The sequence below is a fragment of the Cydia splendana genome, chromosome 6, assembly GCF_910591565.1.
Source record: "Cydia splendana chromosome 6, ilCydSple1.2, whole genome shotgun sequence".
Taxonomy (NCBI): domain Eukaryota; kingdom Metazoa; phylum Arthropoda; class Insecta; order Lepidoptera; family Tortricidae; genus Cydia; species Cydia splendana.
This window is the reverse complement of record NC_085965.1, coordinates 10,183,853-10,200,276: the sequence shown is the minus strand read 5'-3', so window position 1 is coordinate 10,200,276 and position 16,424 is coordinate 10,183,853. Positions and strand designations below refer to the sequence as shown.

The window sequence follows — 16,424 nt, the reverse complement described above, 5'->3', positions numbered from 1 at the left end:
TTGTATCTGATCTGAGCGTACTGTCTAGAGTAACTTCCAGATATTTCAGGTCATTCACCATTTCTAGTTCTATACCTTGCATCTTTATGGGTTTCATCTCTTTTATTCTTCTATTAGTGAATAACACTAGCTTTGTTTCGACGGATTGAGATCCAGTCCTCTCTCTCTATACACGTATATCTCTTACGACCCTAAAAACCGTCCCTCTCACTAGTAACACTCCGTCGTCAGAGTAAACCTGCATGTACATACCCCCTCTATTGAACTCTTTCACCATTGAGTCTAGCAGTAGGCACCACATCAGGGGGCACAGACACCCCCCTTGTGGGAACCCTCTTCTTGGACTAATTGTTTAATCTCTAATCTCAGCTGGGAGGCTACTTTCGAATTTGAGCCTTGACAATAATGTACTCAAATATATCTTGTGATGATAAGTCAAGTAACTTTTTACGTCAAAACGCCGTAAACTGTGTTTAGTCACATTTATTAGATTACCTTTTCATGCTTGGCATATAAATCATATAATACAATGAGTCCAATCGACACTGAAGTGACTACTTTTTGGATTTTTATTGTTTGCTTATTTCTATATACTTATTATTAGATGACAAGCACCAGTTTATAACCACGTGTTATTGGTTATTTAAATATCTTTCATTTGATATATCACTCGTTTCAAAATGTTAGGTAGTTTTTGATATACAGTACAGCATTCTCAGTCGCGCCCGCACCTCCAAGTAACCGAGCGCGCGCGGTTCGCTGCGCTGCGCCCGCGGTATAATCATCGTAGTTTACTTATTTATTATCGGATTCACATAATTCAAGAAGTAACGTGTAGCTTAATCATCTACCTAAATTATTTATATAACATATTTTTTATCTAAGTGGCCGTTTTTATTGTTTTTTGAATGAAAAAAAAAAAGACACATGTTAAGTTTTCGGATTTTTGTAAATAATAAAATAATTAATTGAATTACACTTTTAGTTATATAGCATGTTTTATTCTACATTTCATCAGCTTTCATAGGACACCTCATTTAAAAAAATCTGATAATAACTTGCCGAGTAACAATCTAAACTTTGAAACCCGGGACCGACATCTTTGTGACGTCACAGTTAACCCCTCCACGGTCTTAGAAAGTGACGAGTTCTTATTTCGTACTCAGTACTCTACCGAACACAACGATACCACTCGTCGGTAGGATACTGTCCAGTCACATCAAACAGTGTATAAGGCCCTTGGGCCGCTGTACTATAGACTTAGCGAGGACAGTGGAAATTATTATATTCATTGATTATATTACATAGCCTCCTGAGACCCAGAAGCAATTGTTTTGTTTTCGAAATTGGAACCCTTAGTTACACAATTAAAGTTCAAAATAGATTTTGGAATATGTACAAAAAATTGTACGCAAGGACTTAGGAGGTTATAATTTACTTTTAGGTACATAATGTTTAATACATTAGATTTTTTACCATAACACAAACAAAACATAGTTTACATTTACCTAAATCATACCGCCCTATCATACGATAGTGAATAGTGATACGCTTTTTAATTATTATACATAATTAATACAAGGTAAAAAATCAAATGTATGAAAACTATCTGTCAATCACAAACTAGTGTTATCTATGGATTATGGTAATTGAAACGACTACATTCATAATTTTCAATTTATTGTATAGATATACACATTCGCATATAAAATTGTCTAGTAAGACTATCTAATAAATTAGACCTAAGCAATTTCATACATAGTACTATCTGGTGGATTTGTAAATATAGATAAATATAACGTACCCTCAATGTACACAATATCTATTCAATATCGTAACACCTTAATTTTATAATAATTGTATGAAAGAGTACACAAACTATATGAATGTTAGAATCAACAATAAAATGTAATTATACATAATTCATATTAAAAATTGCAAAATTCATTAATTAATGACATGAAATCAGTACTTACCATAACATATTGTACAGTTGGGAACGGTCTTCCGATGTATAATTTTAAAAGGAAGTTCATTATATGCAGTCTAAAATAAGTTTCAGAAAAATAAGTCAAAAGAGTGCAAATAAATTCGTAAGTATTTTAAAAGACCTGTTGTAAACGAACTTCATAATTTTATTGTTGCGACATCAAATTTCTAAAGCTATAGGTACACTTATAATAACAAATAAGTCTGTTCTCATCATGCAAACTGAAAATAACAACTAGACAATACACAAATGTACGTTTTTATGGACAGGTCAAAAATAAGTTAAAGAAATCACTAGATTCAATAGAGTAGGCAGGCTGGTCATACACAGATTGTATTTTTTGTGTTTTTTGTTTCCGACAGTTTAAGAACGTTATTCATACAAATGTCCGCAATTTAAATACTTCCGAAAACTGCGTCAGGACCAGGACCGATGACGGGCGATGTAAGCCAAAAAAAAGCCGGTGGTTTGATTTTCGGGTACAGAACGAACACTTTTTTTGTCTTTCTGTGTATACCCTTTCTGTGTATAGGCAGATAAAAAAATAATACGTTTTCAAAACTCAAATGTCGCAGTAACACAGATATAGTTATTTGAGATAAAAGTGCGGAGAGTAAATTATTAAGTGACAGTGATTTAAACCACAAACGAAGAGTATTTAAGTCGAGATTTGTGTTACAAAATGGTTGATAATGCATTAGGCTAGTGCACTCTTAATCAAATAAACAAAAAATACATCAAGTCCAGAACCAAAGTAATATTCAATTATTCCAAATATGGTGAATGTTAAGACCTGACTCGACACAATTTTACAATACAATAGACGTACAAAACTTAATACTCTCCCATTTGCTGGCAAAACATATCGTTAAAAGTATTATGGACGCACAGACCTCACAGAATCTTAAGACATATATATCAGCAGATTGCAAAACCTTATTACTATTGGTCACTCGCTTGAGATTGGCAGTGCCTGTTACACAATTGATTATTTTATATATCAGTAGCAAAAAGGCAATGTGCAAAAGAACCTATGTCCATGAACAAATATTTTAAACGTTACTTTTATATTTTTGTAGAGTATAATTGTTTCCATCGTATTTTCTCGGAAACGTTCGTATTTGTCATGCTAGTTCAGTCAATGTCAGCACTTTTTGTACCGAGACTGACTGAAATAGCAAGACACGTTCGTAAGTTTCCGTGAAAATACGATGGAAAATAATTATGCACTACTCGTACATCTGTACACCGAAACGAGATTTCTATAAGCACAACAAATATTGAGAATGTGGGTTATATAAATCTAAATTATTGCTTTTATACCTGTTATATAGTGGTAAATTCAAATGGAAGTACAATGGAAATGGGAAATTTATACATAAAAAAAACTTTACTGGAACTATAGCTACGACAGTCTCACATAATCAAACCGGGTCAATAAATATAATGTATATTATGCATGATAAGTATCATTAGACAATTATTTACGTCACATAAGGGAGTCAACACACTTTTTAGACGTCGAATCAGCTTAATATCAACGACTTGTCGGATGTTTTATAAACGCGATTGAAGCCGTTTGGATTAAATGTAGTGCACTTTACCCTCGTCTACAGTACAGTTGTGGTGCATAATTGTTTTCCATCGTATCGTCTCGGAAACGTTCGTATTTGTCATACCACTTCTGTCAACCTCAGTAATTTTTGTACAGAGACTGACTGAAATAGCAAGACACGTTCGTACGTTTACGTGAAAATACGATAGAAAATAATTATGCGCTACATATGAATATTTTTTAGTAACGTAAGTAAGGACGCAGATTTTTTTATAACAGAATGAAACAGCAATATATTTATTTCATTTAATTAAACAGTTTACTGTTTCCCCACTACAAAAAAAATACAAGTGGCATGGCACCTGTCCGACCAGCGCCGAAAAAGCGACTTTTCATTCTCTAATATGAATTGTATGGTTCAATTGTATATAAAGATGTAGATAATCTAGAACCCTTGTAAATAAAAAGTTTCACACTGCCAGCGAGGTTTACCAAAAGTAGAATGCCTCGCGGGCAAAGAAAACATGCTCATCAGCGCTGGTGCGATGGGTGATCACAACAGATCAGGTGGCCAAGGAGACGATCATTTGCGCTTCGCCGTCGAAGCTTGTTGAAGCCTTGTTGTGTCTATCACTCTTCCATATTAGTGTGACAGTGACAGTTGCGTTTCGTTCGCTACGGAGCGTTAGCGATTGGCATGTTGTCTACGGGGCCAATTTGGTGGGCTGTGTTAAGTCGACGAGTGTGGTGACTCCCTTACCGGATGCTCATGGGATATTTTACCTCTTTCCGACTTCAGGGGGCATAATCGCGTTTATCACAATTACAAAGACAAGATAAAGCATTTTTTTTAAATAACGATAAGTTGTCTTCATAACACAATTCATGCAATCATCACAGGACTGCAGGAAACCAAGATTGAAAGGTGCCGAGTTTGATATTATGAGCATGTATAATTGCAAAAGATGTTAGATGTGCGACCTACTTGGAGTTTGCTTGTCTACCTGTGAACAAAAAAAGAGGTAATGAATGAGGTGGTAAAATTATTAGGGGTTGAGAGTTATGGAATTAAAAAATATTCCAAGGTTCTGTATAATGAATTGTATTAAAATATTTTACAAAATTTATATTATCTAATGGACTTTTTTTGTATTGAACGTCTTCTTTTTTTTAATCGGTTCCGTAGTATTGAAGATACGGTGGAAAATACGAACAACCCACAATCATAACATGCATAATCTTTCCTTTTGACTTTGCTCTAGTCAGTTCAAAACACAAACATACTTAAAATAAGTGCTAGATGCTTTTCTCAATCGGTGGACTATTAAGGCTAATATTACTTGGCCTAAATGCAGGCCAATACCTGGGGCCTACATGCTCTACTTAAAGGATGTTTTTTTTACACTTATCTGTCCGACCCATAGTCAAATCAGTTCAGTATTAAAAGTGTACCTTGTGGAGTATGAAACAGGTTGAAGAACACCATCTTTATACTTCGTTATTTTTTAATACTCCAGAATGAAATAAAAAAAATAGAGGTAGACAATTGTCGGTGTTACCTCTTCTTGGGCCCCTCGTCCTTGGCCTTCTTGTCGGCCTCGCGCTTCTTGGCGGCCTCCTCGCGCTGCTGGCGGATGATGGCGAGGCGCGCCAGGTCGGCGCGCGCCTGCTCGGTCTTGCCCTCCGCGTGCGCCTTCTGGTACGCCGCCGCCGCGCGCGCGCGCTCCACCTCCTCGCGCTCGCGTCTGTGTGTGTGTGTGTGTGTGTGTACACAGGTAAACAATAAGGCGCCATTCCAACCCGGGGTTAACCGGTTAAACCTGGAGTTACCATGGTTACCAGTACAATTTGACACTGGGTTGATGGTTGAACCGCTTAACCCCGGGTTTGTGGGATGGTGCGAGTAGGCCTAATACAACTAAACTGTGTCCTGACATCATTATTGCCTGGAAAAACTATTTCCATAACTAAACATATTTTTTTTTGAAGATCAACAATTGATGTTTTTGTTTTCCTATAATCTGCTCACATCCACCGACACAAAAACATAGCCCTGACCACCAAACAAAAAAACAATCTTACAAAATTATGAATCTATGATATTAATAGAGTACCCACCTAGATAACTGAGGTTTCTCTCCTTCTCCTAGTGAGGTATTCAAGCTGGCCAATTTCTTGTTCTTCTTTACCACTCTGTTGGGATTTTCTACTTCAATTAAACCAGAGACTCCCTTTGCTTTTGTTGGGTGCTGAAAAACACAATTTAAAGTATATTAGTCGAATGTACAGTCACTCAGTCACCATCAAAAATAGCGTATGAAACAACGCGCCAAAAATATTTGCCACCCTGGAAAACTTTCCTAAATTGGATTAATCAAATTTAAACTGTTGTGAGACATACTAACATTGAATAATTTTACGGTTTAGATTGGATTAATCATTGAATAATAATCTTAAGCGAATTCCGGTGTCTTAGCTCGAGTAATCTGATCAAGCAACCTTTCTAAAATATAAGGCTTGTACAGTTGAAAGTTTTAATTTATGACCCATTTTGTACCTTGTCACAGTGACAATAGTATGTCTCTAACAACTTTCATATAGATTATCACTGTGACAATGTACGAAATGGGTCATAAATTAATACTTTTGACCGTATGTGTGAGTTACGCCATGCGCAAACAATGAATTAACTAACTAAATATGACCGCAGCAACTGTCACCCCATAGAGCATTATCAAACTATTGATACAAACAAATTTTAACAGATTCTGATAATGCATTACTATGACTATGAGCAAACTTTGATAATGTTAGTGTTTTGATGCAACTAGCCCTAAGCCTAGGACCATTTATGCAGAACAGGTTACTTCCTAACATATTTATAACAGCACGGGCTTGATTTTATCCTTCCAAGTATGCTTGTTAATGAGTCAAACAGGCACCATGCTAGTCTAAAAAGTGAGTTTTTACTATGAGTCTATAGCAAACATTTGGCATGGCAGAATTATCGTACAGTCGAGATCAGATATATTAGAGCGGCCAAGGTGCTCACAAATATCTGAGCACGCCTCTATTGTCAAGGCGTTAGAGTGCTTGTTCAGATATTGTGAACACCTTGGCTGCTTCGATATATCTGATGGCGCCTGTACCACAAAGTATAATAATATTTAAAAGTGACTTACATCTTCATCTGAGTCACTTTCGTCACTGCTGCCTGAGCCAGATTTGTTATCTCCCGATTCTGCCTCACTGGAGCTCTCGTCATCTCCACCGTGCTCCTTTCTCCATCTGCAAATCAAAACAAGACATGTTCCAGTTGATTGAAGGAGAAAATGGAATTTCTATGGATAAAAAAAATATATGTAACATGCAGAGTCAACCAGAGATCTTAATATTTTTCAAAAGTTCATCAGCTACAGCTTCGGAAACCAAGGGCCACAGAAATGTAAAAAAAAAACAACGGGTTGTACTCTGGGAGTGCCGGCAGAAGTGAAAACTCAATGACAGTCTTACGTCTTACAGTCACGTGACACCTGTTACGAGTTTAACATTTTTTCCCCATCACAAAAAGTGCAAAGCGCAGCTAAAAAAGTTTTCAGTTTAAAAATATTCTAGCAAGTATTAGAAAATTAATCCCAGAATGCATACATATAAACCACATAAGGTAGGTGCATAAGTTATCACATCCTGTTTTATACATTTTCTGCAGGTGTATCTCCATTCATAAAAAATGTGTTTCACAATGATGATGAAATTGTATGAAAAAATTACTCAGATATCAATTTGTCATTGTTTGTATGGCATCTTTATGCGTTATACATGCGGCATTTGAAAGGATTGAATGGTAGGTATCTCTTTTGTATAAGTAGGCTGTTATTTTTAAGAAACAAAAATCAATATACCTATTAAATACTTGCAGGCTGAACGCATAATCAGTATTTTGCAATTTATGCAAAGTTACATAGGTTATAATAGCTTGTTTATTGAGTTATGACAGATGAACTCTAGCTATTTTGGCATTAACGCGAACTACTGCCACTGAACTAAGACGCAGAATATACTTGCTTTTGTTTCAACTCCTCCTGCTTTCGTTGTTCTTCCAACTCCTCGGGGCTGGTGAACTTGCGGTTGCGGCCCTTATGATTGGTGTATTTACCTGGAAAACAAAAAATATATGACGTGAAAACAATAAGAAAGCACATTTTCTAGTAACATTGGATCGACATTGAAAAAACACAGGACTTTATTAAGCGTACTTACCACGTGGCATGTTGAATTAAAACAAAACTACTTAAGATAAATAATATTCAAACAATAATATTAGGTCGTTTAGTGCGCTAGAAGATTTTAGTCAGCAAATTTAATTTCGTACAAATTTAGAGTTGACGTTCTTGCCGGAATTGGAGCACAGATAAGCCAAAATATTAAATCGAAAACGTCAACAGTTAACATAGACAATCAAACATGGTTGGTTATGTAAAGTAAAAATGATTATGCCAACCTTACAAAAAAGCTTTTAAGATTAAGATTATTTAACTCGTTAAAATCTATATATTATAGAAAACTATTATATAGAAAAAAAACGCATTATATTGTTACAATTTCATTTGCGTTTGATTATTATAATAAATATGCTGTTTCGATAAACAAATCAATCAAAACAAACAAACAACAATTACATGATTTTAAAACTAGAAGTTTTTTTACTAAGGTTGGTCAATAGCACATTACTTCATTGTTGACAGTCAAAAGTTAAACCTTTTTGCTATTTTACAAATCTGTGGTTACCTCTTTTTTCAGCAGCAGTAGCAAGAAAGTAGAAAAAAGCCATAGCCACTATAAGGGGTGGTAATATCCCGAAAATAAATAATTATAAGTAGTTTGGCAAACCCGATTTGTCAATCAATAAGAACAAAAAAAACTATAGGTAAAGTCACTGTGGCCAAGTCCGTCAACACGTTATAACTTTTGAATTTGAAGGCGTATGCCGCTTTGGAGTCCAGTCGATTAGAGTCGGACCAAGAATAGTCTGCAGCGGATTTGATAGCCCACGCAGTGCAAGTGTCATTTATACGTCATAATTTCATAGAAGTTTGACGTTTAAAATCATTTTAAAATAACACGTGCACTGCGTGGGCTATCAAATCCGCTGCAGACTTTTCATGGACTGACTAACCAGTTGTTCGCGCTAGTTCCGTCCAAGGACCGGAAAACCCCTCTTTACGGTTAATCCTATCCATTCGGTAACCCAATCGATTCGGTTACCGTATCATTCGGTAACCCTATCATACTGTTACCTGATTGTAATGGTAAGCTTATTGAAACGGTAACCTTAACCTTTAACCGAGTTAATTCAAAACCCCATCGCGATAGGGTTTTTGTTAGGGGTTTTTAACAGGTTTTTATTCGGTTATGGTAACCTTTATTATCGGTTGCTTATACGTTTGCAACATCCGTATTTAGTGATGTGCCGTCAGTAGAATACTAAAAAAATAGTTGTTTTATTAATTGTTAACTTTCTTAATTTTGTTTTTTTTTTACTTTTTTGTTTATTTATTTACTATAATTCATTTATTTCATTAATGTTATTTATTTTATTAATAATATCATTGATAAAATAAATAACATTTATAAATGTTATTTATTTTATCAATGATATTCATTTTATTAATGTAATTTATTTTATTAATAATATTCATTTTATTAATGTTATTTATTTGATTAATATTATTTATTTATTTTGATTATTTTGTTTATTGTATTTATTGTGTTTATTTCGTTCATTTCATGTATTGTTTAGTATGTGGTTTCAGTTATTCATACTGCGACCTGCGACTTTCTGCATTATATTCAATTAGAATGTTATTCTGAATTAAGTTAACTTTTGTAGTACAATGTATATAATTTGTAAAATAAATTTCACTCCTCTTTTCAATGGTCGGATTGATTTGATTTTTTTTTAGCGTAAAAGTTGTGATTGTGATAGATAGGTAGGTACATTTTTTTTAGGAGCTTTCGAAACGGTGATGATAATTTGATAATGAAGCTACATAAAAAGTAAACTGCGAAATTATAATTATGATGGTTCAATGTATATTCCTTTGCCAATTAAGTATGTATTTTGTTTATTATTCTTATCAGCCTTGAGGTCTTACGTATGCTATCTCTTTCACACATACGGAAAGTGAATGAGATAGCAAATTACAGCAGGTAAGAAAAGAGTCCTACGCTTATCACTAGATTTGCAGAAAGTCGCAGATCGCAGCATGAATTATTGTATTGTATTATTTGGCGTGTTTCCACTTGAGACCGTCATTTATTACTCATTGGCAATAACAATAAGATTTAATCGTGGCGTGGTGAATTTTTTGACAGCATTTGATTTGAGACACGTGCGGTAGGCGGTGTGTGAAACGATATTAATACCTATTGATTTCCGTCTAATAATTAATGCAAATTTTAAATATCAGCTGAACTTTTAAAAACACAATGAGTCTCGGTAGTAACTCGGACACTGAAACTACATACTAATGCCTATTCCCATCTGTGCCCGGCGGAGAGAAATAGGAATACACCATATCGAGCTATTCCTTATCATACCTTTAAAAACACCTTTTTTAGGGTTCCGTAGCCAAAGGGTAAAAACGGGATCCTATTACTAAGACTCGGCTGTCCGTCTGTCTGTCACTAGGCTGTATCTCATGAACCGTGATAGCTAGGCAGTTGACATTTTCACAGATTATGTATTGCTGTTGCCGCTATTACAACAAATACTAAAAACAGAATATTATAAATATATAAGTTGGGCTCCCATACAACAAACGTGATTTCTTTGCTGTTTTTTGCGCAATGGTACAGAACCCTTCCTGCGCTAGTCCTACTCGCACTTGGCTGGTATTTTATTTTTTACATTAAATTAGGCACAGTGAGCCATTGAAGTGTTTCGCTATCCACCATCCGGTCAGATCAGCTGAATTGTACCTGATGATTTAGTTATCACATTAAAAGCAATACGGGTATCGACCAACACAAAGACTATGCGGCAGTAAATTAAAGTAATAAAATTAGGTATAAATTAGACAAGAAACTATTATTATTTACTTCTATCTATACGGCACCCAGACTGCATTTTAATCCAGGAATATTATTAAGAATATAAAATCATGATTACATTTACTTGATTAAGAATGAGATTATTCTTATTAAATTTGTTCACATACGTTTATTATTTCCGATCAAAATTATTGGAATAATTTTGACGGAAATAAAATCAACATGATTTTATTCTTAGGAATTCTTATTCAAATAATGATTTTATTCTTGAATGCCCAACACTGCTTACTAAGTATGTATCTATTTAATTTAATCAAAATTATTTCACCTAGGTACCAATGTTACAGATACTCAATAAATATAATGAATTCTGGTATTAATGAAAGATTTGAAGTATTAAAATAAGGTTATCACTGCTATAGATAATATATATATATTCTGCTCGCTGCATTAAGCAAAACAAGGTAAATTACGACTTTTAGCGGACACAACTCACCGCATCTGAAAACGTTTAAAAGTAGTTGCTTATTATAAAATAAGCCCATAATAACTACCTATTATGTCATTTGTCAACAATGGTTAAATATCTACCACACTACCACAATCCGCTAACGCATGTATCTTTATCACAAAGTGATTTATTTAATCACTCTATCTAAAGATAAACTATACCTACCAGTAAAATTACTAGTTAGGTTAAAATATTTCCTTAAATCAGTCTTTACTCTGTATGTACATACCAAGTTCGAACCCGAAAATAGAAAAATAATATCTAAGTAGCATTAAAAATATAACTAAATAATAGCAGATATTGCTAGGATAGGATGGTGTTTACTTGCAACAAGCCCTTTTCTAAAAATTCCAAACTAGAATTGCTCCGAAATGAACAAAAACAATAAGAACACACAGGTATAAAGATAAACAAAGGAATGGCCGCGCTGCGGCTGTCGCTCCAAAGTAATACTGTAATCGCTCAATAATGTTTTCAATTTTAGCTTAAGGACTCAAAGTACAATATTGTTTGAATTGACAATAAGCGAAGTTACCGACAAAAAAACATGTTTGTGCTGGAGACTTAATAGACCGCCCATGCCAACCACGGTTATTCAATAATAAGTTCAATTTAAGTGTGCGTAAAGATTACAATCGTTTGAACTGGTTCAAAACCTTATTATGAGGTAACTGAATCGACTGGGTTTTTATTTCGGTTACCGGTAACCGAGGTTAACTCGATCTGATACGGTTACCGAATCAAAGTGTTACCTTATCAGACGGTTACCGTTATGGTAGGGGTTTTTATAACCACTTTTAAAATAACCCTATGAAAAACCCCGGTTAAGGTAACCGGTTCCGGTCCCTGGTTCCGTCACTGTAAAACAGATGGCGCTGTGACCATGGTATAATAATATACTCCGCCTGGTACTCTATTCCCGTCTTTTCTAGGTCACCTAACTGACACAAGCCTACGTCATCATGCGACAGCGCTATATGATAATATGCGATAGCGCTATATATAGCGGCCATGTTATTGTGACGTAGGCCTGTGTCACTCTGGGAATAGAAGACCATGTTTTATTAGACCATGGCTGTGACAACCAACTTCAGAGCAATCCGCCTAAACAAGTAATTTCGTGTTTTGAACTGGAAGTCATGCGACAGCCGTTCGAAAAATTTAAAATAATAATAGTTTTTGAAAAGATTGTGCATCAGAAAGTAACTAGGTAGGTAGCATAAGAACCAGCTGCCTTTATTCTATGTTTAAAATATCAGAAATTGGCTTAGTTTTGTAATTAAGTATACGTTCCACCATTTATCACATTAAAATTTGACTAAGTTGGAAAGTCCGTCTATTATGTACAAGGCAAGTCCGTCATTAACGGACTTTCGTTAAATCAGAGATTACCAACTGTTTTTGCGACTTTAATATTATAACGATTTGATAAGGTATCAAAAAATCCTCCTGACTTTGCGCATGATGTTACTTTATGAAATTTTGATCTCAGTAAATTAAAAGAAACGATTAAAATTCGTTTTAAAGGTACTATTGATCTTTTATTTCGGAAATCAAAAAAATAATTACGTGTAATTATTTGCCAAAAAAAGGTTTACCACCCCATTTTCGTAGTATATTTGCCTTGCCTTTGTATTTGAAAAATTATGTTTATTTCGAATCTAAACCCTATATTAACAAGTTTAAAGTACACTTTTCATTGTCTTGATTTGTTATTTTTAGCAATTTGACTACGAACATATACGCACCCATAGATTGGCTGATATCATAACTAGACGGACTTCTCTTAAACTGCACGGGAAGTCCGTCTACTCGCCGAATACTAAAAAATACTATTGTTTTTGCTTAATTTGTGTTTGAAATGATCTGTCACTAAAGCTAAACTATTAAATTCTTCATCGTAAGTATGCGATTACAAGCGGTAACGTAGGTGAATAATTAACGGAACTAGATCACTCCAAAGTGAAAAAAGTATGCCGGTCTTGCCCACAGTGACCTTACTTACTCATTCCTTTCTTTTCGGTGCTAGGTACTAACGTAGTGGTTATATTCACTTTGGTACTAACTAACGTACGACAAAGACAGTAGGATTCTCTCTGTCAACTTCAGTCCCTAAGGGTGGTAATTCATCTGTCCAATATATTGGTCCAATGTCATTGCGTCTCACTCTCTCATTAAGCAAAATGCGAGACAAAATACACATTGGACAAAGTAATTAGACAGGTGGAGTGTACCCACAGTGTACCAAAATTACATTTTCCCGTAAGTAGAAAAAGGAGGCAAATTTGAAAATGTCGGTCTTTCATACTAAATTAGAATTTTGCGCTTTTTTCTACTGACAAAGTTGATTTTGCCAGAATATAAAATAATATTAGAGTTAGACCAAGAAAAGTCTGCAACGATTTTGATAATACACGCCGTACAAGGGTTATTTTAAACGTCAAACTTCTATGACATTATGACGTATAAATAACACTTGCACTGCGTATGCTATCAAAATCGTTGCAGACTTTTCTTGGTCTAACTCTAGAGTCATTCGTTTTTTGACAATTAGGAACAATGATTCTAAGTATATAGGTTGCCATGATTGTAGGTACCTTGTCACAATGACAATAATATGAGGTCTCTAGCGACTTTTATCACAGAATAATTAATAGTACTACCGTACAGAAAGGAAACTTCCTACAAAAATGAAGTTTGACAGCGGTTCAGGGTCGAATCATGCTGTCCCTTTCTAATATGTGGCACTATCCCTTTCGGCTATTTAGGGTTGTCAAAAATCAAGTGATTATCTTATCTGTGGTCGTGCACGCAAAAGGAAGTCAAGTGGTGCCAACCCTAATAATTGCTCGGAGCAATGCTGAGCCGAGCGGAGCCGAGTTTGACCGAAGTCAGGAGTTTCGCACCCCTGCTTTCATATTGATTGCACTGTGACAAGGTACGAAATGGGTCATAAATTAATACTTTCTACCGTACATATACTCTGTTAAGCAATTTCCGTCAGTAGAAAAGAGCGGCTTTATAAAATGTAGGCGCAAAGGATTATCCTCCCATAGAAAATTTGAATTTCGCGCCTTTTTCTACTGACAAACTTGTTTGACCGGCTATACCTAAAGCCATATACATACTAGGTCAAAAACAAGATATTTAAATAGATAATAGTTATTTGTACAACAAGAGATCAAAGTTTGATATTTCTTCGAGTGCTTATTTTGAGTCCCGTGCAAGCGAAAGATTCTATAATAGATTCACGAGCGTAGCGAGTGAATCTAATTTAGAATCTTGAGCGTAGTAAGGGATTCAAAAGCGCACGAGATGTAAATAACTTTGATCTCGTGTAGTACACAAAATTTTTCACCCTAAGCAGTGAGAACATACCTAGAGGGACAGAGATAATAGAACCCACATATCGAACTTGTTGAAATGACATTTGACTATAAAGGTCACTTGAATGTCATTTTGTCTCACTCCGTGAGCAAAATGCGATTTTGCTCACTGAGTGAGACACTTAGTGAGCAAAATGCGATATTGCTCACTGAGTGAGACAAAATTACTCAGTGAGCAAAATCGCATTTTGCTCACTGTTTTTAAGAAGCAAAGTACCCTTGTTCGAGCTGCAGAGGTGAAAAATAGTTTACAACGTTTTTAATGTAAGGCAGTTTATTCATCTTGGATATAAACAAGTCATTGTTTCTGGATATGGTACAAAAGGACAAAAAACATCCAAGAGGTAAATGTCCTGGTCGGCGTCCTAATAGCATCCCTACACATCGGTCTATTTTTATGCCGGAGATCAGGTTCTATAGTATCGCGCAGGTACTTATTTCTCGACCGACAGGCGTTGCGTAAAACAAAACGTAATCGAAACTCGGTCTGCTTGTAATGGGAATGATCGATTTCGTACTGGACGGGACGACCAAAAGCCACTAGAATTGGTATGAGATTATCAAGTAAACACTACCTTCTTTCTTTACACAACGGGAAGACAAACCCAAAACCGTAGCCTATGGACCCTCGCAAATTTTAAGGCATAGAAAATCGTTGCTCACCCTCCAAAAGTCCAACAATCAAAAGTAACTGCTTTATGATGCCACCGTCTAAATCGTCTAATCAACGTTACATCCGTCTTAAATCCAATACTTAGGGCCAGTTGCACCGTAGTTAACTGACTGATCAACGTCACACACACGTCACACAGCAGAGATCTATGAAACTTCCCATAGAATAAAATTTCGATTTGGTGCAACCAACCCTTAGACAGGTACCTACGCTTCACTTATTGGCTGTAATTGCCCAAATGCGGCGAACACCAATTATTATTTAATCGATAAATAGTAGGTATATATAATAATTAGGGACCTACCTGCCAACATCTCGGCCTTCTGATATTGGTAGTCCTGTGTATTGACTTACTTACTTGACCTTAATTTTATGCGCAACAGATACCAGCACGGTCCAAGGAATGCCTTTATTTAAAAGTTTATCCTGTTACAGAAACCGCCTAAAACTATACGATTGCTCACCTCGATAAAATTGCTCTTCTCATCTCCATCTATAGATGCGCGTTCGCCTCGATAACCAGTATAAAATGTGAACTCCATGAACAAACAGTGGTTTCAAACCTCGCGTTCAAATATAGGTACCCTATGGGTTTGTAAGGTCCTTCCTTTACTCTTGAAGCTTTGTGAATACAGAGCCAGAAGTGGTTATTGTCAAGTCAAGGTTGATCACCAACTTACTATGTAACGTGCGTACACGACATCGAAACCTAATGTTTTGACAATTGTTTTGATGTCGATACCTAAACAATGGGCAAAGCAGAATTGGAAGAAAGTGTGGAGAAAAACAAAGCACTAGTAGCCTAGTTTACTAGAACAGCTATCGCAACGGGCCACTTTATAGGGTTGGGCTATTAAATTTACTACGTTTTACTCGCGGGCAGAATACCTAATAAAAATAAATAGGTCATTCCCGCGTCTTCTTCATAGGTATATAGGTAATTGATACCCACGGTACTGGTAGTAGGTACTTACTAGTAAAATAGTAAGTAGGTACATTATTACAAAGGCCGGAAAATCAGGGGTTGCCAGCCGCCGTAATAATTTGCATTGCGCGTGCTATCACAACTGTTGCAGACTTATCTTGGTCTAACTCTAGTACGTAGGTAGTGATTTTCTTGAAATATTTTTTCTACATGCACCTATAACGATTCTGACCCGCTTTTATATGTAGGTATGTAAACTATCGATGTTGTTGTTATTAAGACGAGATGGGCCTAATAGTTAAGTTAGCGGTCTTACCGTAAAATGGGGTAA

At 35.5% G+C, this 16,424-nt stretch overlaps 1 protein-coding gene across 1 annotated transcript; it reads right to left on the bottom strand.

Annotated features, from left to right (window-relative positions):
• Window positions 1–1,659: 1,659 nt before the first annotated feature.
• On the bottom strand, window positions 1,660–7,967 carry LOC134791378 (28 kDa heat- and acid-stable phosphoprotein-like). The gene is made up of 6 exons (XM_063762389.1): window positions 7,806–7,967; window positions 7,611–7,701; window positions 6,728–6,833; window positions 5,664–5,794; window positions 5,105–5,290; window positions 1,660–4,549 (listed from the first exon to the last, which is right to left on the bottom strand). Exons 1-6 carry the CDS (start codon window positions 7,813–7,815, stop codon window positions 4,546–4,548), a joined length of 528 nt encoding a protein of 175 aa, XP_063618459.1. The 5' UTR covers window positions 7,816–7,967; the 3' UTR covers window positions 1,660–4,545.
• Window positions 7,968–16,424: the final 8,457 nt, after the last annotated feature.

Excerpts from the sequence above, each read along its gene's own strand:
- LOC134791378 (XM_063762389.1), bottom strand. Across the intron at positions 6,834-7,610 it reads CAGGAGGAGTTGAAACAAAA|ATGGAGAAAGGAGCACGGTG; the intron begins GCAAGTATATTC and ends TTTGATTTGCAG. Across the intron at positions 5,795-6,727 it reads AAAGTGACTCAGATGAAGAT|CACCCAACAAAAGCAAAGGG; the intron begins GTAAGTCACTTT and ends TGTGTTTTTCAG.